The 26,935-nt window shown below is 44.4% G+C and overlaps 1 protein-coding gene across 1 annotated transcript in view; it reads right to left on the bottom strand.

Moving 5' to 3' along the window:
• The window catches only part of GPR180 (G protein-coupled receptor 180), a 100,590-nt gene that overhangs the window by 37,604 nt on the left and 36,051 nt on the right, over nt 1–26,935 (bottom strand). The window contains exon 3 of the mRNA XM_029604742.1: nt 22,418–22,618. Coding sequence (XP_029460602.1) covers nt 22,418–22,618 — 201 coding nt within the window. The remainder of the gene's footprint in view (nt 1–22,417; nt 22,619–26,935) is intronic.

A 26,935-nucleotide genomic window follows, 5' to 3' on the forward strand; every position in this document is an offset into this window, starting at 1 on the left:
GCGACTCTTCAGAGAGTTACACAGTTCCTCCATCTTCCTGAATCTGGACTTCCAAGAGTATGGAAATATCTGTTTGCAGCAGTAGCAGTTAGATAGGTCATGGTTAAGTCCTAGGCACCAATAACAAATGTCATGGCCATCAGTAATGGACATCGTACCACACATGTAATCTTTGAAGCCATTGATGGTGGGCTTCTTACTGCCAGATATTTTCTGTCAAGAAGTTTTAATTTTATTTTTTTTTTAAATAGTACTTAGAAGTGCTGTTTGGTGGAAGGTCTGCCTAAGTAGCGAGGCAACATAATAGAAAAATGTTAGAAAACAAAAAAAAATACCAATAGATCACACAAATAAAAACAGAAAGAGCATACACATCTATGCTGATGCATGGATGAAAAAAAAAAGACCAAGAAGCTCACCGGGCAATGCTCATGCGGGAACTCCTGCACATGCTCAGTAGAGCAAGAAGTTCTATGAGCTAGGAGAGAAGGACCTGTTCAGTGTCGTTGAATGATGTCACCCATGTGTCATGGCTAATTCAGTCCTGCTTATTGATGGAGAGCTAATGAAAGAAAAGCAAATTAAATTTGATTAATTGTTCTTCATTTTGTTTTAAAACATTTTTCACTGCTGTCACTGATAGAAAAAAAAAATTCATTCCTGGGTTCCCACCAGTTTCTTTCCATCCCCTCTTACCATATTTTTTGGTTTCTTCCCATGGCAGAAATGATCCCCATTCACTCCTGCCCTGCCTGTAGGGTGCTTTTAAATAGCACTGACAGACCAAGGCCGGTGCCATTGTTAATTTCTTCCATACAAAATGGCACCGGCCTTAGTCTGCCAGCACCATATTTAAGCATATCACTGACGAGGCAGGAGTGACTGGGGATTATTCCAGCTCCGTAAAGAAACTAAAATATAAGAAGAGGATTCTGGGACAGAAAGGGGGAGAGTTCCTTCTGACAAGGCCAGACATGGTATTGTTTATTTGAAAAGGAAAAAAAACACACACAAAAAAACCCCATGAAACAGAAAAGAGTGTACCATTCCTAATAACAGTTTGCCTGCTCTACTACTCCACAGGCTGTTCATATGTGTATTCTCTGGTCATATTTTTAAGAGATCCAGACACAGAAATCAATGCACAACAGACATACTAATGTCTTTAAAGTACTTTTATTACTGGAAGCACAATGAATATCTGAATCCTTTCAGTCAGGAGATATTAGCATTTGGCAAAACTATAAACCATTCTCTAATTTTGAATTAAAACTGTGTTATAATATATACTCTGGTTATATTCAAAATTTATAAGAAAGTCTAAGGCTAAGACCTGAGAGAACAGGTTTAAGTGTTAGCAGAGGTCAAGAGCACTGGCACAACAAACAGTAACTTCTGACATGCTAGAAATGATAAAACAAGCAAACATCTGCAAATAAACAGTGTGCATTCACAAAAGACTTCAGAAAATCACAGACTTCATTTGATTCAAATGCATAAAATGTACTTTGTGAAAGAAGGGAAGAGGAAAAAGAAATCGAATAAACCAAAGTAAAGGCCTGATTTACTAAGGCTTTTCTCCCATTATGGAAAAAATGCTTAGTAAATGAGACCCTAAGCTTGCTGTGCACCGTCTATCCATTAGGTGTCACTGTTGCCCCATATAAACTGAAGCCCTGTCCTAAGCACCAGCACCTGGGTGCAGCACTCTGCATAATCTTCGGGATGGGAGGGGGAAAAAAAAATAAATCACACACACAGTGCATTACAGACAGGACTGCTGGCAAATGTTTAATGGCATCTTGAGCAGCCAGGGGAAGTCCTCCTCGGATGATGCGTGCAATCTGACACCGGTGTCAGCATGGCATCCTCTCACCCTCTGGCTTGGGCCCACCTCTAGTGATGGCTCCCCATTACTGTTCCCGCTCCTACCATTCATGCCAACACGACCTACTCTAATCAGTCAAGTTGATATGTACTACATGGGATGGATGTGCGTTATGTGTATCACTTATATTAAAAAAACATATTTGTTTGGTTCTGTTTCTTAATTTGTTGACTAGGAAAACCAGATCAATTGCAAACAGAGTCCTGGAGGCACAAAGGGACATGGTGGCTATACAGAATTTTACCTGTATACACTGATGGGGGCTATTTAAACTGAGCTAGTTTTTGAGACACTTCCCTGAAAGTGCTAATCTGAACACCAGAAAGGTGGCTAATAGATTGTAAGGCCTCCGGGGGGGAGATGACAGGAAAATACATCCTGTATCTGAAGGTAACTCCTCTTCATCTACCAAGGGAAAAGGCATGAGCTAGATTGGGGAAAAAATGCAATATTATACGCAGAAAGCGGGTGCTGACTTTTCAGCACCCACTTAGCATACACATGGCGCCCGCAAGGGGGCATCATGCAATAAACAAATTAGGGGATCACGCTAGCAAGGAGGTGCTAGGGTCATTTGCGTGACCTTAGCACCTCCTTGCTAACGTGACCTCCTTGCTAACGTGACCTCCTTGCTAACGTGACCCCGCGGTTACTGGCGGTCTGCCGGTTATGAACACAGATGCCGATAAACTCGGCATCTGTTTTCATAACTGTAATAAGAAAATTATTCCTTACCTGCTAATTTTCGTTCCTGTAGTACCATGGATCATTCCAGACGGTGGGTTATGTCCCCCGTCCAGCAGATGGAGTCAGAACAAAAAATTCCCAGGGGAGGTCCCTTATAGCCACGCCTCCCCTGGCTCAATCCTCAGTAACAGACTATCAAAGCCAATAGAGAAGAGATAATACAAACAGAGGGATCAAGTGAACCAAACAAAAAGCCAACTGGCTAAAAATTGGAAACTAGTTTGTAACTAAAAAACCGAAAACTGTAAAACTTGCAAACAGTATTGAGATAAAAGTACAGTCTGAAGTACCAGAAATATAGAAAAGACTGAAACTAGAGACAGGTAAGCAGGGATGACCCCAATAACACGAAACCCCCAAATTAAGGGAGGGTGTCTGGAATGATCCATGGTACTACAGGAACGAAAATTAGCAGGTAAGGAATAATTTTCTTTTCCCTGTACGTACCAGGATCATTCCAGACGGTGGGATGTACCAAAGCTTTCCCATCATGGGTGGGCCGCGGACAGCCCTGCCTGAAGAACCCTGTCTCCCAGTTGTCCGAGAGAGGAAGCTCGGACGTCCAGACGATAATGTCTGGTAAAAGTGTGAATTGACTTCCAAGTGGCCGCTCTACAGATCTCCTGAATAGGTACAGAAGAACTCTCAGCCCAGGAGGTCGCTTGGCCTCGTAGAGAGTGAGCCTTAATCACCAACGGCGGAGACTTACCTACTCCAAGATATGCCGCTATGATCGCTCCCTTTAACCAGCGAGCAATGGACTGCTTCGAAGCCATACATCCCTTCCGAGGTCCCGACCAAAGAACAAATAAATGATCTGAGAGCCGGAACTCATTGGTTATCTCCAGATAGTGCAATAGGACTCGCTTTACATCCAGCTTGCGAAGATCAGCCAGTTCTGAGGAAGAAAAGGAAGGAAGGTCCACCGACTGATTGAGATGGAAACTGGAGACCACCTTAGGCAAGAAGGAAGGAACAATACGCAAGGAAACCCCATCAGGCGAAAAACGAAGATATGGCTCTCGGCAGGAGAGAGCCTGCAACTCCGAAATTCGTCGTGCAGAACTAATTGCCACCAGGAAAACTGTCTTAAGAGTGACATCCTTAAGGGTAGCCGAACGCAAAGGTTCAAAGGGAGAGGAGCAGAGAGCTCGAAGCACCAGGTTCAAGTTCCACGAAGGACAAGGTGATCGGATTGGAGGCTTCAAGTGCTTGACCCCTCTAAGGAAGCGCATAATATCTGGATGAGAAGACAGAAGACTGCCGTCTGTCCCCTGAAGAAAAGCCGCCAAGGCCGCCACCTGAACCCGGAGAGAATTATAGGCTAGCCCGAGATCCAATCCCGCCTGCAAGAAGGAAAGAATCTGTACCACTGAAGCCTGTGGAGCCTGAATGTGCTTGGAGACACACCATTCTTCGAAGACTTTCCAAACCCGGACATAGGTAACCGACGTGGAAGTCTTTCGTGCCCGTAACATAGTGGAAATAACTGGTTCAGGGTAACCGCAACGTCTTAACCTGCGCCTCTCAAAAGCCAGGCTGCAAGACAGAAGCGATCTGCCTCTGGAAAAAATATTGGACCCTGGCGTAGTAACCGCGGGAGGTGCCCCAGTCGAAGAGGATTCTCCATCGCCAACTGGAGGAGATCCGCGAACCACGGGCGTCGAGGCCATTCCGGTGCAACGAGTATCACTGGACCCTGATGAGCTTCTATTCTTCGAATGACCTTTCCCACCAGAGGCCACGGTGGAAAGACATACAGAAGGGACTGTCGAGGCCAAGGAAGTACCAGTGCATCGACTCCTTCTGCACCGTGCTCCCTTCTTCGGCTGAAGAAGCGAGCTGCCTTTGCATTCCTGGCCGTTGCCATGAGGTCCAGGCGAGGAACTCCCCAGCGTTCGATGATCAGAGCCATCGCTTCCTCCGAGAGTTCCCATTCTCCCGGATCCAGGTGTTGTCGGCTGAGAAAATCCGCCTGTACGTTTTCGACGCCTGCTATATGGGAGGCTGCTAGACGGAGAAGATGACGCTCCGCCCAATCCATTAGTCGGTCGATCTCTAATGACACCAACCGACTCCTTGTGCCTCCTTGATGGTTGATGTACGCTACCGTGGTAGTGTTGTCCGATAGAACTCGAACTGCTCTGAGACGTAGAAGGTGTAGGAAACCCCGCAGGGCAAGACGAGCTGCTCTTGCCTCTAAACGGTTTATGGGCCAAGACGATTGTTCCTTCGACCACTTTCCCTGTATCGCACTGTCCTGACAGACCGCACCCCAGCCCGAGAGACTGGCATCTGTGGTCACTATGATCCAGTCTGGAGAATGCAGGGAAACACCTTGAGCTAGATTCAAGGGGTCCATCCACCACACAAGACTGCGTCTTGCAAAGTCTGGAATTGGAAGGATCACCTGGTATTCCCGGGACACTGGCTTCCAACGGGAAAGCAATGCCCTCTGAAGTGGTCGTAGATGAGCAAACGCCCATGGCACTAGGTCGATGGTGGAGGCCATGGTTCCTAGAACCTGAAGATAGTCCCACGCCCTACGGAACTCGAGAGCCAAGAACCTGATGATCTGCTCGCGCAGAGCCTGCGCCCTCTCTTGGGTGAGGAACACCATGGCAGCTCTTGTGTCGAAGTGGGCACCCAGAAAGTTCAAAGTCTGAGAAGGTTGAAGCTTGCTTTTTGTAAAATTGACTATCCACCCCAGGGTCTGGAGAAGCTGAATTACCCTGTCGACCGCCTGAATTCCCTGTGACTGTGATTTTGCCCTGATGAGCCAATCGTCCAGGTAAGGGTGTACCAGAATTCCTTCCCTCCTGAGCGCCGCTGCAACTACGATCATTATCTTTGTGAAAACTCGAGGTGCCATGGCTAGGCCAAAAGGTAAAGCCCGGAACTGAAAATGCTGGTCTAAAATCTTGAAGCGAAGATAACGTTGATGGGAAGGAAGAATCGGAATATGTAGGTATGCCTCCGTCAGATCCAAGGAGGCCAAGAATTCTCCCGGATGTACAGCCGCCAAGACCGAACGCAGCGTCTCCATGCGAAATCGAGGAACGCGGAGGGAGTTGTTGACTGTTTTGAGATCCAAGATTGGACGAAACGTACCTTCCTTCTTGGGCACTATGAAATAGATGGAATAGTGACCCCGTCCCAGTTCGGAGACCGGCACCGGCACAATTGCCCCCAAGGCAAGTAGACGATTTAAGGTCTGTCGAACTGCCTGGCGCTTGAGAAGAGATCCGCAAGGTGAGAAGAGGAATCTGTTTGGTGGAGCGCGTACAAAATCTAACGCGTAGCCATGTCTTAGAATACTTAGAACCCATTGGTCTGAGGTTATTTGGACCCACGCCTTGTAGAAGAGCGCAAGTCGACCCCCCAGCCGGGGAATCGACTCGTGGGTCCGCCTGGCATCATTGAGACGACTTAGTCGAGGTGCCCGCACCTTGACCATCCTTACCGGGTCGACGGCCTCGAAAGGACCGATTCCAAGTGTGTGAACGAGATGAAGGAGGTCGAGGTGGTTGTTGTCTGGTGGGACGCCCTCTGCGTTGATTACGATATCGGCCTCTGTTAGTATTAAAAGACCTGTACGAGCGTGGCCGATCCTCTGGTAACTTGTGAACTGTATTCTCATTAAGGGATTTAATAATCTGATCCAGGTCCTCACCAAACAGGTACTTGCCCTTAAAGGGAAGAGACCCAAGACGCGTCTTGGATGAAGCATCCGCGGACCAATTCCTTAACCAAAGGAGGCGGCGCGCCGACACCGCTGCAACCATGGCTCTAGCTTGAACCCTAATAAGGTCATAGAGAGCATCAGCCCCATAAGCTACTACTGCCTCCAATCTTTCAGCCTGTTGAGCCTCAGAATCTGGAAGAGCCTGAGAAGTAAGCAGCTGTTGCACCCATCGGAGTCCTGCCCGCTGTGCTAACGAACTACAAATAGCAGCTCGCATACCCAGAGCTGAAACCTCGAAAACTCTCTTCAGGAAGACTTCCAATTTCCTATCCTGAATATCTTTCAATGCTGTTCCGCCAGTGACAGGAATGGTGGTGTGTTTAGTCACAGCAGAAACAGCCGAATCCACAGCAGGAACCTTAAGAAGTTCCAAAAAATCCGCTGGCAAAGGATATAATTTGTCCATAGCTCTACCAACCCTAAGGTTAGCCTCAGGAGTGTCCCATTCTCTGGAAATTAGCTGTAGAATAGAATGATGCGTAGGAAAAGCCTTTGCTAGTGGACGAAGACCTGCTAAAAGAGGATCCCCCTTTTTAATATTAGGATCTGGAGCCACTGGGTCCGGAGGAGGGTCAATATCCATCTCCTGTAGGATGTGTGGTATAAGTTCCTCTAGCTCTCCAGCTTGAAAAATTCTGAGAACCCTGGGATCATCTCCCTCGACATGAGCCACCAGGGAAGGATCATCAGAGAGTGTATCCAGAGAGGGATCTCCACCCCCTACTGGCTGCGGAGCTGCTGGAGTGGGCAGGGAACACCCAGAAATTCCTGGGCGTCCCTTCGGAGGAGAGATGTCACCTTGGGGAAAGAGACTTCCCAGGGAAGGTATCGTACAAGGCAGCTTAGCTGGAGGAGGACCCCCTCCCCCCAGAAAGCTGTCTCTGCTGCATACAAATGCTCTGTGCATTAGAACTACAAACTCAGGAGAGAAAAAATCATGAGAAGATGTCCCAGGCCGAGACACAGGCTGAACTCCGGCAGCAGAGATAGGCAGGGTAGTAGAAAATTGAGCGTCTGTATTCTCCTCAGAGAAACCGTCGTTTGTAGCTGAGGACAAAATGGCCGCTGTTGCCGCGGACGACGGAAACGGAGCGTGTCTCTTTCGTTCCCCCCGGTCCTGAAGACGCTCGACCTCCCTCGCAGGAGGGCTGTCTTCCCCTTCTGAAGACATACTGACAGAAAATATTTTCGGTCGGAGCAGGTAAGAAACTGAAACCTGACAGGAGGGAGGAGGAGGGGCAGCACGCGCGCGCAAAAAAAAAAAAAAAAAAAAAATTTAAGCAGTCAAACTTTACAGAGAGACTGAAGGTCCGGCCCGGTTACCCACCCACCGACCCGAGAAAAACCGTCGAGGAATGTGACCTCTCGACGGCAGGCGGCCCCGGGGAATATTATGTTGCGGGGCCGCGGGTCGGGAAGAAAAAATTTCAGACTGCCGTCCACCTCAAGGGTGGGGCGGGTACAAGCGGCTTCGGGCAAAAGGGGAGGGATCGGCACCACCGATGTGCTCCCTCGGACCTAAAAGCCCCGTAGTAGTTCTTTCTTTCCTCAAATAAATGACGCCCTAAAACAAAAAATTAAACACTTACCTCCAACCCTGTGATAAAAAAAGGGAAGAGGTAGGAAAGAAAGAAATAAGACAGAAATACAGCCTGTCAGCAAGAAAAATTGTTCTCTGAGGAACAAAAAGAAATTGCTTTATCTAAAACTAAATAGTTAAAATAAATTTAGTAGTAAGCAACTTGATCCCTCACAGCAAAATAAAATAAATTAGAAAACCCTAAGGCTTGATGCTGGGGACCGCAGTGTCCCCTGCTCAACATCTGCTGGAGTCAGAACTATACTGAGGATTGAGCCAGGGGAGGCGTGGCTATAAGGGCCCTCCTCTGGGAATTTTTTGTTCTGACTCCATCTGCTGGACGGGGGACATAACCCACCGTCTGGAATGATCCTGGTACGTACAGGGAACAGCTGGTTATGAAAACCGATGCCAAGCATGTCGGCGTCTGTCTTCAATGCGGCCGGCTGAGGTTATTTTTTTTCTTTTAAAGAAGTACAGAAAAGCAGTTTTTTCTGCTTTCCTGTACTTTTTTTCAGTACACTCAGCTATTAACGCCTGCTCCAGGCAGGCGTTAATAGCTGAGTGAGATGCACATTTATTTTTTTACATTTGGAGTGAATGAGTAATAGCCTTATTCACATGCATTTGCATGTGATGAGCGCTATCCCATTCACTCCGCGTCGGACGTGTGTTAATTAGGCGCTAATCCCGCTATTGCATTAGGGGGGTGGATTAGCGCCTATTTAACCCGCGTCCAACTGCGGGTTATACAGTGCACTCGGCTGAGCGCACTGTATTGCATTGGCCCCTAAGTATATCCCACACTACTGATACTAATAATAGCAGTGGGTATTTTCTAAGTCAACTTGATTAACAACAGTTAATGGAGTTCTCCTCCAAGAACTTATCCAAACCTTTTTTAAACCCAGCTACTTAACTGCACTAACCATATCCTCTGGCAAATTCCATAACTTAATTGTGCGATGAGTGAAAAAGAATTTTCCTTACCCTGGGAACGAAGAGTTCCTCTGGGTATATCTGATCTCAGGAGTTTGGACAAATAATGAGGTCCATCCATTTTGGTATCTTTAAACATTAAAAGCAGCAGTTTAAACTGGATACGTAATAAAGAGGGCAACCAGTACAATTCACACAACATGGGTGTAATATGGTCCAGGGTGCACAGTGTCAAATAAGTCCAGCAGCAAAATTCTGTAACACTTAAAGTTCCAATACTAGAACTTGGTAATCCTATATATAAAGCATTACAGTAATCTACTGATGTCAACACAAATGACCGCACTAGTGTTTGAATACCATCTCTATCAAGAAAATAGTGTACATGTTGTAATGTACGCAAATTACAGAATCCTGCTGATAAAATGGACTGGACTGAGATGACTAGATTAAATGAGAGTCAAATAGAACCCCCAGGTTCCTAACGATAGGAACAGGAATCGCAGTACCTTTAACTGTTATAGGACATTGACAAAAACTGGGGGGAGTTTCCTTCCTGTGTGTGAAACATAACACTTCAGACTTAGATCCCTTTAAAAACAGGTTGTTCTCCTCCATCAAGTGTTTATAGTTGTGAGGCATTTAGACACCTTCTCTGCTATAACCGGGCCAACATCATGGACAGGAAAATATAACTGCAAATCGTCAACACGTATCCTAAACTCAACTCCTAAAACTTCTCAATCAAAACACATAGTGAGAGCAGATACAAATTAAAAAGGACTGCCGACAAACCTAAATCCTGAGGGACATCACCAGAAGGCTCACTCCCATCAGAATTGCTTCCTTGAAATGTAATAAGACCTAACTGTTGCGACCGTCACTTCCCGACTGCTTCACTCCGCCTACCTTTCCTTTTTTGAGACTCCTCCTGCTCTTCACGGACACCTGGCTGCCGCAGCGTCCGCCTGCCATCCTCTCCGGCGTCCCTGGACTGGCTTGAGTGCTGCCTCCCACCATGCTCTTCAGGTACCTTAGGGCGCGCGTGCTGCGCGGCCCTCATGGGCATCCCCCTGTGATGACATCACGCTACCCGGATATTTAAGCCTACAGTTTATTGCTAGCTGTGGAGTTAGCAAGGGTGATCTTACGGATGGGATTCGCTCTCCGTACCCAGCTACTCTGCCTTCCAACTTCCATTGGACTCTTTCTGCTAACGGGGTACCTGCTCCTCGGGGGCCTCTTTGCTTCTTTCAGGTCACTATCAGGTAACCGGTACTCGCTCCTCGAGGGCCCATGTTCCCTGACTCGCTGCCTGCATCTATCTCCTCTTCTAATTGGAAGAATTCGCTACAGACACCATCAGTGGGTACTACTATCATCCACTCCTCAGAGCTGTCTCCCTGGAACCAGGTACTCACTCCCCGAGGGCCAGCTCTCCCTATCTTGGGGCTTCTCCATATTTGGGACTCTGAATGTTCTATTGTACTCATTCTCTCAGTTCTCTCCACTACAGCACTGCTACCGGAGGAACCGCTGTTCCAGCGTCCTGGGAATACTAGCCCAGGCGGGCTACATCTTCTACTCACTACTGCCACCTCTGGTGGCTTCTCAAACTGTGTTTGTGTGTCCAGAGCTGAGCCTGACCTGTGGCCCCTCACGGGACTTCCCCCCGTGGGCGTGGTCAGCTGCCACAGGTGTCCAAGGGTCCACCCAAGCCTTACTAACTCTAACGCTAACCCAGAGGAGAGACCCACTAATTCCTACTTGTTCTAATCACATTAAAAGAATTCCATGATACTGGCTCATAAGCTGCCGTTATATCTAAATATACAGCTATCACGGAACAATTCTTATCCAGTTGACAGAGCACAAAGTCTCGTATTGAAACTAATAAGGTTTCTCTGCTATGTTTCCCCCTGAAACCACACTGGAAGCGAGGTAGTATGTTATGGTTAAGCAAGAATTCAGTAAACTGTGTATTGCTACTTTTTCCAACAATCTCCCAGAGGTAATCCATTTAGAAAATGGTCTATAATTTAGTGCGTCCTGCCAAATTGTTTTTCTTAAAAACAAGACAAACTGAAGCCAAATTGATCTAGGGACTGATTACATAACCTTGTTACAATACCCTAGGAATTTATCCTTTAAAAACAAACAGAAAAAGGGCATGGGTCAAGGTCACAAAATGAACTCTTAAGAATAGTCAAAATGCTCTTCAATTTCTTTTTGTCCTACTAATTCAAAACCTATCCCAACTTCCATTTGGATACAAAACTGGAGAAAACCCGATCCTGACTGCTGATAACTTGGAACTCACCCACATTGAGATATATATATTTTTTTAGATGAACTGACCAAGGCTTCCAGCTTTTCAATACATCTATCTGTAAACTCTTGTGCCGAGAGCTGAATAATATTTTGCAGCTCATGTTCAGTATCAACTTACTTGTGAACAGAAAATAAATCATTTGGGTGGTTTAAACAGTCAGATAAGAGAGTATTTTAAGTTTAGTGATGTCTGCGCCATTTTCTAATTGGAAATATAGAAGATGATCTCCCATTTGAAATATATCACATTGGGGACAATTTTTTTTTTTTTTAAATTTCCACGGAGCTCACAGGTACAAAAATGACTCATGGGTCTGCAAATTCAATTTCAAAGTGGAGCTTCCCTTTTGGACCTTCAGACTTTGCAGGTCCAGTTTTCAAAGCTCCCATGAGCTCTACACCTGCTATGTGTGGGTTGAATCTGTAGGGAAAAGAGCAACTGAGACCTGAAAATCAAATCTCCACGAGCGTTTTAACCCCCCCTGACTGCCCTTGGCACGTCTGCTCCCACCCAGCAACCCTTTTCCACACATATAAAAGTATATGCGCTGTGAAAAACACTCATACTGGGTTTTATTTTAATTTATTGTATTTGTTTTTTAATATTTTGCCTTTTGCAACTGGTCAGCCACTTCAAATCGCTTTACAATCAGGTCCGGTAGATATTTCCCTGACCTCAGATGGATTATAATCTAAAAGGTCTACTTACAAAACTGCGGTATTTTTCTTCTTGCAGGGAAGTATACCATGGGATTCACAAAGCTGTGCTAATTGGTTCTGCAGCTTTGTAAATACCACAGGTAACCTATAATGACAAGGTGTCCCTGCAGCAACGTGTGTCCCACTATTGTACAGGATCGCCATCTTCATAAAAACAAACCAAAACAAAAGCAAACCTGCCGCAAATACTGCCCCTTCCGAGGGCAGCAAAACCACTGGGCATCCTGAGGGGATATTTTTTTTTTTTTTAGAAGAACTGGACACTGGGAGCGGCACCGAAGAAACCCTCCAGAATACGCAGATGGATGACCACCCAAAATGGCGCAGGGTAGGAAAAGGCGGGAGCCGGCTGCACCGCCACTCTGAGGACTCTCTGTCTGCGTTATCTGATCAAGGCTGACTTTTTTCATCTTGGGACTTTGTTGTCTTGGCTATTGACTATACCAGCAGGACATTTTATTGAAGCAAGTTTCTGCTTCTCTCCGTTTATCTACGTAGAAGATCTCCGGTGACAGTATCCATGCTGGACAGACTGAAGCCCACACTCATTCCTGTCGTGAGCCAGCTTCTTGTTACATGTTCAACGATTTATCAGTTGGGTTTTATCAAGTTATTTCAGTGATCCGGGAGGAAAGGGAGAGGGGGTAATCATGCCGGTAAAGGGGTGACTCTCGAGAGAGGAGTTCCATCACCCACATGTATTGGAGGGGTGATACAAGTTTATGGGGTATTATGGGGTTATCCTTTCCAGAGAACGCAGGTTATTTTTACTGTATTCTTTGTTATAGTAGATGTCATTTTGCTATGAAAATCACAATATGTCTAGATTGACTTATTTACCCAGAGACTGAACCCAAGAGAGTGTATTTTATCACTTAATGTAAAAGGCCTCAACCATTACCGTAAGTGGTTTTTCCTCAATCATGAGCTTCAAACAAATCACATTTCTATTGCAATGATACAAGAGACAATTACGGAAGCACCATGAAAGGGTTCTTTCATTTAAACAATACCCACATACATATCTTGCTGCTAGTACAAAGAACTCCAAATATGCAGGTGTGGGTATCTTGATAATTAAGGACTTCATACATGAGATCTTGGAGATTATACGTGACCCCTTAGGGTGATATATTTTATTAAAGCTTAGGGAGGGGAAGCAAGTAGCTACTCTGAACAGCATTTATTCCCCTAATACTAGTCAAGATGTTTTCTTTGCTAAATTAAATGAGATATTACTTAAACATGCCGAAGGTGCAATTATTATGGGCGGGGACTTTAATGTGAAGCACAGCCCCACTATGGATAATTCCGCTCAGACTTCTACCATCCCCAGGGCTGTTTGGATGCGATTAGCGAATTTGGTCTCAAACTGGGGATGTTTGGCGACAGAGAAACATGCACTCTCGCAGATATACTTACTTTTCTAATGCCCATCAATCCTATTCTCGACTAGATTACTTTCTGGTTGATAAGCAAACACAAAATTGGGTAAATGACGCTGGAATTGAACCCATTGTGTGGTTGGATCACTCGCCAGTCTGGATAAAGTTAAACTTCCATAATCAGGATGGGGGACAAATGTTCTGGCGACTGAATGAAGGGCTTCTTAAAGATACCTCATTTGTCCAGTCCTTGGGTGCTAAATTATCAGAGTACTTCCATAATCATGTTAATGATCCCACTCCTAAGCCCACTATCTGGGAATGTTCCAAGGCAGTCGCCCAGGGTATTCTTATCTCTCATGCCTCTTTTCGCAAACGTGAGAAAGAGACACAGGGAAAATCACTTACGAGGAACCTTGCCCAGCTATCCCAGCAACATATGCAATCACAGGGCCCTATCCTACTTCAGAAAATGAATAGGATCAGGGATGCTCTCAAGACACTTGATGCAGAGACACTCGCTTTTCAAATGGATATAATTAAACAGCAATATTTTGAGGGGGGGAATAAAGTAGTCGTTTACTAGCTAGACACTTAAAAGTGGTTCTCGCGCAGAATAATATTACTAAGATAAAGGATAGGGGGGAAATCTTGTAACTTCCTCAGAGGGGATCAGGCAATGCTTTACTGATTTTTATGGACGGTTATACAGTCGCGATTCAGACATTGTGGATATAGACATTGAACACTATTTAAAGGATTTGCCATTGCACACGATTACAAATGACCAACAGCAGTATCTAGATGCCCCAATTTTACTCGATGAGGTACAAAGGGCGATTAAAGCTCTGAAACCAGGGAAATCCCCAGGACTAGATGGCCTTACCGGTAGTTATTACAAAAAACTATTACATATTATAGCAGAACCTTTAACTGAGATGCTGAACTCCTTAAGGGGCACAGACACCTTAGCCACACACGCGAATGTAGTGAGAATTACAGTTCTCGCAAAACCAGGCCGAGACCCAATCCATTGTGGGTCGTATTGACAGATATCACTTATCAATTTAGATCTAAAGATCCTGGCCCGGATTTTGGCAGAACGTCTAAAAAGGCATTATCCCCTCCTTAGTGCACAATGATCAAGTGGGATTTATCTCTTCTCGAATGGCTAGTGATAATATTAGGAAAGTCATAGACCTGATTGATTGGGTCCACCAGCATAAGACTCCAGCTGCACTCTTAGCTATAGATGCTGAAAAGGCTTTCAACCTTGTACATTGGCCTTTCTTGTTCCAAAGTCCTTAATAAGATGAGTTTTGGTGAACCCTTTCAAAAATGGATTAAAAAGTTAATATGAATTACCTCAAGCTAGAGTAAATGTTAATGGAGGATATGGCCCACTACTGGACATTCAAAGGGGAACCAGACCACGTTGCCCCCTGTCACCTATGCTTTTTGCCCTCTTCCTAGAACCCTTTGCTGAGACGTTAAGACAGACTTAGAATATTTCTGGGGTCCAGCTTGATCATTTACACTTTAAATTATCCCTATTTGCGTATGACATCTTTTTTACACTCACTGACTCAGATATCCCTTCAGGGAGTTACAGCTGCCTTGGAACAATTTCATAGGGTGTCTGGTTTTATAGTGAATTTGGAAAAGTCTGAGCTTTTGAACCTTAATTTGCCCAATCAGGTGGTTTTGAACATCACTAAAACATTTCTGTTTCGCTGGGCACGTACATCTATCAAATATTTAGGAGTGCAAATTGGTGTGCATAATTCTCAATTGTTCTCACTTAACTATAACCCATTATGGAAAAAAATAGATAAAGATTTGCTGAAATGGTATAGGGAATATCACTTTTGGTTGGGAAGACTGGCGATTATTAAAATGGTAATTCTACCCCGATTATTATATTTATTTTCCACTATTCCCATTTTCATTTCAACCGCTCTCTTAAAGCAATGGCAGACTAAAATTTGTTTATTTAATATTTATTCTCATGTTCTGAAACTCCGTTTATTGTAACGCCTCACCACGATTGTTTTGTTTTATGTAAACCGACCTGATTTGATATTTGTATCGAGAACGTCGGTATATAAAAATGCTAAATAAATAAATAAATAAAATTTATAGTTTCATCTGGCAAAAGCAGCCACTTAGGGTAGCCAGAACGACCTTGTTTTTACCAAAACAGGCAGGGGGTTTAGGGGCGCCAAATATCATTTGGTACTATGTAGCTGTCCAATTACGGTATCTAGTGGATTTATACAATAGAGCCAACCCTAAACAATGGGTTCAATTGGAGCAAGTCCAGGTGGGGGCTATGCCTATACAAGCTTTACCGTGGCAACCTAAATCTACATGGAGACCATTGGGTTTTTTTTTAATTCTTTATTTATCAATTTTTAAACAAATACACAAAGTATGTCTTTGTCTGAAACAATTTCATGAGATACAAGCAAACTGAATAATATCAGGAAAAATCATACTCATATAATCACATGATATGTAACTATAAACATAATCCTTCTCATATTTTATATTTCAATTAAATCTAAACAGGTAACCTTGGGGGGGGGGGGGGCGTATTTACTATAATTGAGAAGAATTCCTAGGTCACTATCAAGGAAAACATGGACATAGTTCCTACACAGATTACTTCTTTATTCTAAAGTAGAAGGAGGTTGACTTTTGCTAATCAGGAATTCTCTCAAATGGTCTGGGTTAAAGAAAACACACACATTATTAGAAATTTTTACTACACATCTGCAAGGATAGCGAAGATGGAAACTCGCTCCTAGTGCCAACACTTCCGCTCTCATAGTTAAGAAAACTTTTCTTCGCAATTGAGTCGGCCGAGATAAATCAGGAAATACACGGATCGGTTGACCTAAGTACATTTCTTTCATATTCTTGAAATAAGCTCTCATTATCATACTGAAGTCCTGTTCCGAATATAATGATATAAACAAAACAGCTCTCTCTATTAATTCTACTTCAGAGTTTTCTAGGTACTGGGTGAAATTCGCAATATCAGGCCTATTCTCTTCTCTTAATGAAACATTAAGAGTTCTTTCAGTTAAAAAACTGATTTTCTTCACAGGAGGTATTTGATCAGATGGAATCTTTAAGATCTCTTGAAGATATTTTTTTAAAGGTCACAATCGGTAACTCACCCAATATCTTAGAAAAATTTAGAAGTCTGATATTCAAATGTCTGAGGAAATTTTCCACGGCTTCTAAACGCCTTGAAGAAATCAGGGAGTCTCACACTAGATTTGCAGATATGTCCTGTAATTTTTTCATATCCTGATTTAGTGCCTCAGTTGCTTGCGCCTGTTCTTGTAGTGCACGTAAGCTATCTCCGGACACCAGATCCAATTTCCTCCCCAGATTTACAATTTAAGAGGTTTGTTCCTTAATTAGCTTGGATATACCTGCCATCATTCCCCAAAGGGAATCTAAAGAGACAACCTCAGGTTTAATCAAATCCTCTACCTCCAAGCTGTCCGATCCAAACTCCTCCGCTAGGCCGCGTTCCTCTCCAACCATAGAGGTCGCACCTCCAACTGCCCCTGCCTCCAGGGGATCCAGCGGTCTCTGCCGAGTGTAGGTAAGGAGATTTCCCGAACCATCGCCAATTCTTCCCGCGGGCACAGGCATTCCATTAGAGTTTTCTCCCTCCGTCGGTGTCTGTGCAGAAGTGGCTGATTTCGGTGAGGAAGCAATAAGAGGTTGCTTTGAATTCGGTGGACTTAAGGTGACTTCCCCAGGCGATATCGTAGCTTCTCTCTGCGATCCGCCAAAGGGGCTCGTCGCCGGTTGCTTCTGCGGGACGGCTGTGTACTGAGTTATTAATCGCTGCTCCGCTGCCTGGCCAGGGTCCGCCGGGAATACCCTGATCTTGCCCTTGCGTTTATGCGGCATGTCGATTCCAAAAGTCAAGAAACAATCAAAATATAATAGAAATAGAAAAGAGATAGCAAGTCGGGAGCTGCGGCAGCACAAACCGTCTATGTCGCCATCTTAGGAACGCCCCCCCCGGAGACCATTGTTTCATGTGCTACTTGCTTTGGGTACCACTTTCCGTATCTGGAAGACATGGAAAGCTAAATTGGTGGGGCCCTCTGATTATCATCAGCTATCTCATTTGTTTCACAACACTCCTTTCAAGGAGGGTTGGGAGAATTCCCTCTTTAGGGCCTGGGAAAGAACAGGGATCGTATCTTTTGGACATCTTCTTACAGGTACCAGCATACGGCCCTATGACACCTTACCAATGCTGGACCCGCCTGGCCTCTCTCAGGTGTTTGAATTTGCACAGATATGACACTTTTTAATGTCACTGACACACGCTAATAAGGTGCACCTGACCAAAACCCTTTTTGAAACCTACTGTGAGCATTCAGGCCAAATAAGGGGTATTCTCTCCAAAACCTATAAGTTGCTAAATAATCACTCACCATACTCTGCAGCTCACATCCAGGCCTGGCACAGGGACTTGGAGGAAGATATTGAACAGGAAGTTTGGGATATAGTGTTCTTTCAGTCTGCCACTGTACAAGAGCAATGCTATAAAGTCCTTTATAGATGGCACTTGACCCCGGAGAAACTACATAGAATGATGCCTGCAATTTCTAAGGTTTGTTGGAGAGGGTGTGACCAAGTGGCTACTTCTATTCATATATGGTGGCAATGTCCACAAGTGATGATATTTTGGAAACAGGTCCATGAGTGGCTAGTTGGTGTAATTCCAGGCATCACGGATTTAAGTGTGCTTTACTTAATATCCCTCTGGAAGGCCTTCCATCTCAGACCAATAAATTCTGTAATCAAGTATGTATAGCAGCTAGAGCTGAATTGGCCAAGGCTTGGAAATCGCTAGATACTCCATCAATGGCAGTAGTACTCCATAGATTACATGATCAATACCATATGTCCCATCTCACTGCTGTGAAAAACGATACTATGAAGTCTTTTAAAGCCATCTGGCACCCTATGATCACCTGGCTACATACCCAGGGAACACCCACCTTGGAGATCGGTAGTTATTTATTTTTATTTATTTATTATTTTTATTATACCGAGTTTCATGATGGAATCACATCAACCCGGTTTACAATTAACAATGTGAGTAAAGGCAGAGAGTAACATAGTAAAACATTTCCCAATTCAACGTCACATATAGAATGAAACTTAACAGGTATAATAACAATATTTAGGATGTGAGAAAGTTACAAAAAACAGGGAAAAATAACTAGGATCTGAAAGGGGAGGAAATTGAAGGAAGAATATTAACATTTTATCCAACTGTATCAATTAATAAATATGTATAGTATAAAAATATAGATGAGTAGCAAAAATGATCAAATATGATGCTGTTGTGAATTATAATAATAAGATGCTGTGACTGCGTATGAAGTTAGTGGGTTTATTACAGTTCACTAACTTTGTGTTTGTGCTGATGGGTGGGGAATTTAATCCAGTTCTGGGAACGCTTTTTTAAAAAGCCACGTTTTTAGTCTCTTCCTAAAAGTTGGGGCGCATGGTTCTTTTCTTAAGTCCGGTGGGATGGAGTTCCAGAGGATTGGACCTGCTGATGAAAGAGCTCTTGAACTGTAGGATTTATGTTGGTAAGTTTTGGCATGAGGTACCTGAAGTGATTCTTTGTAATGTTCCCTGATGGGTCTGGCGGCTGTGTATTTTTTAAAAGGGATTTGTAAGTCAAGTTGAGTGTGTTGATGGATGTTCTTGTAGATAATCATGATGGTTTTGTACATAATTCTGAAGTGGATCGGTAACCAATGAAGGTTTTTGAGGATGGGGGAGATATGGTCGATTTTCCTGGAGTTTGTAAGTATTCTAGCTGCTGTGTTCTGTACCATTTGTAAAGGCTTGGTGTAAGAAGCTGGGAGGCCTAGTAGTAGAGAATTGCAATAATCTAGTTTGGAGAAGATTATTGCTTGCAGGATTGATCTAAAATCTTGCGCGTGGAAAAGTGGCTTTATTCTTTTCAGAATATGTAATTTGTGGAAGCAGTCTTTTGTAGTTCGGTTTATGAATGGTTTGAGGTTAAGACGGTTATCTAGGATGGCTCCTAGATCTCTTACATGGGTGGTTTGTAGGAGGGTAGGTGGCTTTGAGAGCGTGATGTTGTTTTCAGGTGCTATAAGGAGATATTCCGTTTTCGACGCATTAAGGACTAGGTTTAAGCTGGTAAGGAGGTGTTTGATTTCTAGTAAACAACTATCCCAATATTCCATTGTTGACGAGATTGAATCTTTTATAGGGATCACAATCTGTACGTCGTCCGCGAAGAGGAAGTGTTTAAGGCATAGTTTTGTGAGTAGTTGACAGAGTGGTAGGAGGTATACATTAAATAGGGTGGGTGAGAGGGATGAACCTTGTGGCACCCCTCTGGTGGAGTGGTGATATTGGGATTCTGTATTGTGAATTTTGACCCTATATCCTCTGTTTTCCAGGAAGGTTTTGAACCATGTTAGTGAAGTAGCTGTCACTCCAATATTTGCTAGTTGTTTTAAGAGGAGGTAATGGTTGACGGTGTCAAAGGCCGCCGAGAAGTCGAGGAGGATTAGTAAAAATGCTTTGCCTTTATCGATGCCGGCGAGGAGGAAGTCTGAAAGTGCAAGAAGTAGTGTTTCTGTGCTTGCAGCTTTTCGAAAACCATATTGGTTTGGAGACAGAATGCCGTGGTCTTCCAAGTAGTTGGAAAGTTGGGTGTTCACCAATTTTTCCATTATTTTGGCTATGAATGGAAGGTTGGAAATAGGGCGGAAGTTGTTGGGATCACTTGGATTTAGATTCGATTTTTTTAGGAGGGGTTTGATTGAAGCTGTTTTTAGATCATCTGGGTAGATACCCTGGGAGAGGGAACAGTTTATAATTTCGGCAAGGGATTTTGATATAGTATCAGGAATGAGAAGTAGCATTTTGGAAGGAATTTGATCAAAAGGGTGTGATGAAGGTTTCATTTTCTTCAGCACTGATTGTATCTCTGTGAGAGTGATGGGTTCGAATGCTTTAAGCTGTATATCTTTGTTAGGGAGAAGGTATGTGTTGTCTTGGGAGCTAGTGGTTAGTGATAGTTGATTGAGGAGGTCAGAGATTTTTTTGCTGAAATGAAGAGCCAGTTCGTCTGCTTTGGTCTGAGAGAATTCGGGTGGTATATCAGGAGTGATCGGTTTAGTGAGATTGGAAACGAAGGCGAATAGGGCTTTTGAGTCAAAGATGAGGTGATGAACCTGACGGGCATAGTAGTCTCTTTTTGTTTTCTGTGTACTGCTTTTGTATTGGTGGAGCGTGCGTTTGTAGTCTGAGAGTGAGGCTGGTGAAGGGGCTTTACGCCATTTTTTTCTTTCTGCCGAAGTAGTTGTTTGAGATTTCTCAGTTCATCATTAAACCAGGGTTGTCTTTTGGATGCCTTTGAAGAGTGTTTTTTGGTGGTCAGTGGGCAAAGTGTGTTTGCTACTGATTTTGTTATTTTGGACCATGATTGAAGAGCGCTGTTAGGTGTAGAAACATCGATGGATGGTAATTCTGGGGCTAGAAGTTTGCTGAGGAGATCAGAGTTACATGTTTTTTTGTAGAGGAAAGAAGGTCTTGAGTCAGGCTTGGAATCTGGTTGTAGTAGGGAAAAGCTGGTGGAGATTAAGGAGTGGTCTGACCATGGGACTTGTTGACAGTCAGGTTGATTTGTTTGGGAAATGCCGGCATTTGTAAAGAAGAGGTCGAGTGTGTGTCCTGCTTTGTGAGTGGGTTTGTTGATTTGTTGTTTGAAACCCATTGCGGACAATAGTCTAATAGTCTAATAGTCTAACCCATTGTTAGACAATAGAGGCATAGTAAGTACTGCATACCATAATGACTTGCTATTCTTCCATCACTAGTAGACAAAGAATACAGAGCCGGATAAAAGTAATTTTCAGCTTTTATTTTCACAACATTTTATTAATCTTTACTCTGGCACCTCCATTACAAATGTTATATAACTTAAGCGAACAACTGGAAAGGTAGGGAGGGAGGAATGGGGAGTTACGCATTATATAGAAAATAAATACTTAGGATGGTTTCGAACCAATTTCTGACATAGCATTATACATTAGCAATGTAGTATTTTCTACCGAGGAGTACTTATGTATTAGCTTTGTATTTCATTTACCTGTTATTATGGCCTTGTTTGTACTCAGCTATGAAAGCTCCCTTATTTTGCATTGTTATTCTTGCTTTATCTTATTTGAATGGTATGCTATGTTAAATAAAGTTTATGTATTACAAAAAAAAAAAAATCACTTTGAAAATTTGCATCCAAATGCATTTTCCTTTAGCAGCTGGTGGCCAGTGCCAACCAGTCACCTAGGGTTTGATGCCTCAAACAGATCCCTGCACTACTGGGGTGAGGGGGTTGTAGAGACCGTGGGCTGACCCGGGAAGAGAGCTTTGGATGTTGTGCAGCTGCGCCACCTACTGGCCAACCAGTGGGGGGGCAGCGGCACCGCACAGCGATGCAGGGAATCCAGGTGTGTGCTCAGCCACAGGCTGAGCGAGCCTGTTTCTTGAAACTCTCCTTACCTTACTGTGCATTTATTCTTTTCCCAATGAAAATATCTGGGGCTCAGTGTGAATTCAGCCACTGCTGCTTCTTTCACCATACCCCAATGGCTCACTGCACACCTTGAGTGAACGGAAAAATTATTCAGGAGGCGGGGCTATACACACTGCAAAATGTAACCTGCCTAATCAGGCTGTCCTGGTACATACAGCCTCACTATATGGAACATGCTCCAAAACACAAGAACAGACCAGCAGCTTGTAAGACCAAGCAGATTCCAACTGGCCTGTCCTTTATCCATAATTATTTTAATGAATGAATCCCCAAAACACACACACCAGAGACCAAACATCTACACAGAATGATTGTTTTCAAAATGCCATCTTAGTGTGTGCATTGCATATTCTATTCCTCTATCACCTCCAGAAATGATAGCCAGGTGAGCATATGCAATCAGACCTTTGCTTATAGTGTAATTAAGTTTCAGAAGAAAATAGATCGTTACCAGATTCCTCTGCACCAAAGTGATCAAGTGGGTTGCCTGCAGCATCTGGATTTAACAGCACCATTTCAAACTCCACATCCTGAGAATGCAGTTGGTCCTCGTTTCTCTCACACGTGTATTTGTCTGCATACAAGATGTACCAGGTCTGTGGGTAAGGAATCTGAGACATGGTCTGATTGAGTTCGGTGCTGTTCAGAGGCACTGCAAGAAGACAGTAGAAACCAAATGATTACGCATGTAATAGGAGTAAAAACAGTGAGCTTGCAATAACTTGTGGAACTTGCTAACCACACAGAAATTACCTGTCCCACATATGTAATAATTCATTGTAGGGGGGAATTTTCAAAAGGATTTACACATGTAAATACACTTTACCCATGTAAGTGGGCTTTTGAAAGTTGCAACAATACATGGCATTCAACCATCGATAGGATCTACTCACATAAATGGCTTTTGAAAATTGCTATGATATATCTTTCATCTAAATTTTCAAAGGTGTTTCATCTAAATTTTCAAAGGTGTTGCTCTCGGCTGTATTTGGAACACCTGAGAGCTGCCAAAACGGCGAGAGACAGCATTTCCCAGGATCACAGAGACCAAGAAATGCATTTCAAACATAAGGCAGAAAACAGAAATGAATCTAGTTCACTGAAAGACACATGAACCATTTGTGACAATACTTGGGTAAGAAAAAGCCAAATCTGTGCATGAAGGAGTCTCTTTGAATCTCGGTGTAACTAGATCAAAACGTTTTGAAATAATTCATTTTTTGCAATTTCTAGTTCAGCTGACTGCATCTGCTTCCAGAGTTTAATTGATAAAACTTATGGCTGGGCCTCTCTTGAGCCCACCAAGGACAGAAGGATGTACTGTTGGAAGGGAAAGAATTTGGATGACTCGCTGACTGGCCTCCACCCCACCCACAAATCAACCAACTCCTGAGCTGCTCGGAGACCAGCACACCAGTCAGAGCAGGTGAGCACAGTTACCCCATTCTGCACTGCCCGCTATAGTAGGAAGTAAGGTGGCCTTTAAAACAGTGACCTCTCTTCTGCCGATTTCTGAGGTGTGCAAAAAAGTTATGCAAGGACTAAATCAAATGATCCCCTAAGTCGGCATGAGCACCTATTAAGTAGCATGGGGGAGGGGTAAGCCATAGGTCAAATGCATCTCAATATCAAGCTATTTACTAGGCTCAAAGTTTGCGGACTGCAGACCTACGTGATTTCCTTTCACAGTAACATAGCAAATGCCAGCAGAAAAAGACCCAAGTAGTCCATCCAGTCAGCCCAGCAAGTTGTTTGGGCTAGTACTGCTGCTCCATGCAGGTTATCCCATTCAAAATGAAATCCCCTATGCACACTTTCCCTCCCCCACCTTGCCCCTTCCTCCCCCATCCCTTTGTGGAACTCTGCTGCAAAGGGAATTGACCCAAGCATTCACTTAATTACTCAAGCAAATTCCTTTGCAAATTGTTCTCCCCCATTCAGAGCCCAGCCCTGTAACGTGGAGGACAATTTTCTGAACGTCATGCCCAGGAAGCGTGGCCTGTCTGCTCACTCAAGCCAGCTCCCGCAACACGAGGTCTTCCAGCTGGGTAGAAAGGGCAATCCTGGGGGGCGTGCAGAGGTCAGGGGAGTAAAACACTGAATGCACTTGGGTATTCTCCAAAGCGTGTGCCCTGTTCTACCTTCGGTTGCTCACATGAATAGTGGGTGCAAAACTCCCCTTGTGTTTTCTGCGCACATGCATTTATGCTAGCTCATTTTCAGACACAAACTACTCAGCTAATTTTCTTTTTGAAAGCTAACTGCAAATGCACATGGCAAAAAAAGTGCCTGCATACTCTGCAAACACATGGACTATTTCCAAAATTGCCCACATGACAACGCCTGCTTGTTTGCCTCGCTCATTCTATCTAGATCTAGGCTGATAGTCATCAAAAACGCTTTCTGACAGCTCCAACTACTCCTGTTTGCCTGGGTGGCCTCCCAGAGCTCCCAGGATCCAGCTCTGCTCTCACTGGCTCAATAGGGAAGGGAATGTAAGAGCCAGGTCTATACTGGGTCGAAGCTACCACATGCTCTCGTGAATAAGTGGAAGGAGTACTGCTTGGAGATAGCTGCTGAGATTCTGGGCAAAAAAGTTTCCTTCTGCAATGTAAAAGCATGGGGAGGACCCGCCTGTAGAGAGCCAGCTCCTCTCTGCTAACCTCTGTGCCCTACAGAATACCACTGCTGATGATCTGGAGCTACGAGTGTAAACCCTGGCCATAAGCCAGTTATTTACGGTCAGACTGCATTTACTGATCAGGACCCGAGACTGGACCTAAATCTACAAATGAACAGAAGTTGGGGGGGGGGGGGGGGGGCAGGGATAACAAGTCAAGAAACATTTTTCATTTGATTTTTTAGATCATTTCACTATAATTACAGGTCTTTATCAATAAACTGTGCCCTGGAGGTAAATTCACGGATTTTTATGGATTTTGGTTTGAGCATAAAAAGCCTGATAAAAATTGGGTTTTTCAAAGAACCCCGATAATAGGTTCTTTGAAACCATTTATATCCTGGTGGAGCTCCGATGTCATCCGCCTCTCCCCCCCAAGGCAAGGAGAACAGCGGCCGAATAATATAAATGGAGCAGGCTAGCAGGGAGCCCAGTCCTGTCGGCCCAAGAAGAGATGCCATGGAGGAATATGTCAATGAGAAGAAGCGAGTGAAAAGGGAAGAGGGAACTGAATATAGAGAAAGGAATGGAGCAGGAAGGAGGGAGTGCAGAGGGAAGCCACACACAGCCACAACCCTAGTCACATGTACCCATCCCCATGCCATTGGCACTGCTCCTCAGCCACATGTACTCCTTACTAGGGATGTGCAGACAAAAAGTTTTCGTTGATAAGTTGATGAAGTTGAGGGTCGATTTCGTTCAATATGGACATATGGAGAATTCCATAAGTTGAGGGTCTGTCCATACGTTCACCGGTTCCCTAAATAAAAATTTAAACCCCTCACCCTCCTTAATCCCCCCCCCAAGACTTACCAAAACTCCCTGGTGGTCCAGCGGGGAGTTAGGAAGCCATCCCTGCACTCGTCTGCGATTTCCTCATGGCGCCGATAGCCTGTGTCACAGGGGCTGCCGTGCCATTGGTCAGCCCCTGTCACATGGTCACCGGTGCCATCTTGTACTCCTACCACGTGACAGGTAGGTCATGTGGCAGGAGGTCGCTCCGGGACCCCCGTTGGACCCAACCGGAACTTTTGGCCAGCTTGGGGGGGTCAGGAGGCCCAAGGGGGTCCAACGGGGGTCCGGGGGCGGAGGCGCAGAGGAGCACGTGACGCCGACGTCACGTGCTCCTCTGCGCCTCCGCTCCCGGACCCCCGTTGGACCCAACCGGAACTTTTGGCGAGCTTCTCCTCAAACCTTTATTTTCTCTTTTAAAAATATAAGTTGCGTTTTACATATGCGTTCAAAACGAATGCACACCCCTACTCCTTACTCCTGGGGGAGTTCTGCACAAAAACATTTTAAGTTCTGAAAACTTTATATTGGTCAAAATAATTTACATGACAGTAATTACATTTAAAATTAATACAGAAAAAATTTAGAGATGCAGAATTTTAAATATTTTGAACAGAATTTCCCTAGAAATTCACTGTAAGAGTGTCCCTTCCACTCACTCTCCCTACTCCCCTGGCCACTTTGCCCTCTCAGGCCCCAACTCCTCCACCTGCCAGTATCTCTCCCCTCCACCACTAGGATCAACCCCTTCCACTCTGTCACCAGTCCCAGAGTTTGACCCCATTCTCAATACTGCCCCTCACACAGGCTCCCTCTCTCTAGTGCATATACACACACCCTCATACAGGCTCCCTCACTCTCTCGCATACACACATCCCCTCATACAGGGTCCCTCTCTCTTGCATAACCCACACAAGCTCCCTTTCTCTCTCACACAGGCTACCTATCTCTCTCTCATGCATACACAATCCCTTCACACAGGCTAGCACCCTCACAAACACACGATCCTTTTTCACACACACAAGCTCCCAATCTCTCACACACACACACACACACCTTCACAATCACCTCATATAGGCTCCTCTTCTCCGGCACCCACACTCAAGCATCATTCCCACCCCCCACCCTCACTCCTCACCTCCCATGCTCTCACCCTTCCACACACACACACACACACTCTCTCTCTCTCTCTCTCACCGGGGCCTTCATCTTCACTACAAGCGGAACACACTCTGTTCGCGGCAGACTGGGGCCTTCATCTTCCCCACAAATGGCATGCCAGGGCCTTCATCTTCACGCGCTCTGTTCACAGCATGCTGGGGTTTCTGCCATTTTCTGCGCAAATTCTGCGCTCTGCAGTAGTGCAGAATTCCCCCAGAACTAACTCCTGTCCCAACTCCTATTCAGCCACATACATTTAAGGCATGTGAAAATTTGAAAATAAACTGATTTATGCCTTATTAAATTGAATTTACAAAAAAAAATGTGCCAAAAATT

This window comes from Rhinatrema bivittatum, chromosome 5 (assembly GCF_901001135.1).
Source record: "Rhinatrema bivittatum chromosome 5, aRhiBiv1.1, whole genome shotgun sequence".
NCBI lineage: Eukaryota > Metazoa > Chordata > Amphibia > Gymnophiona > Rhinatrematidae > Rhinatrema > Rhinatrema bivittatum.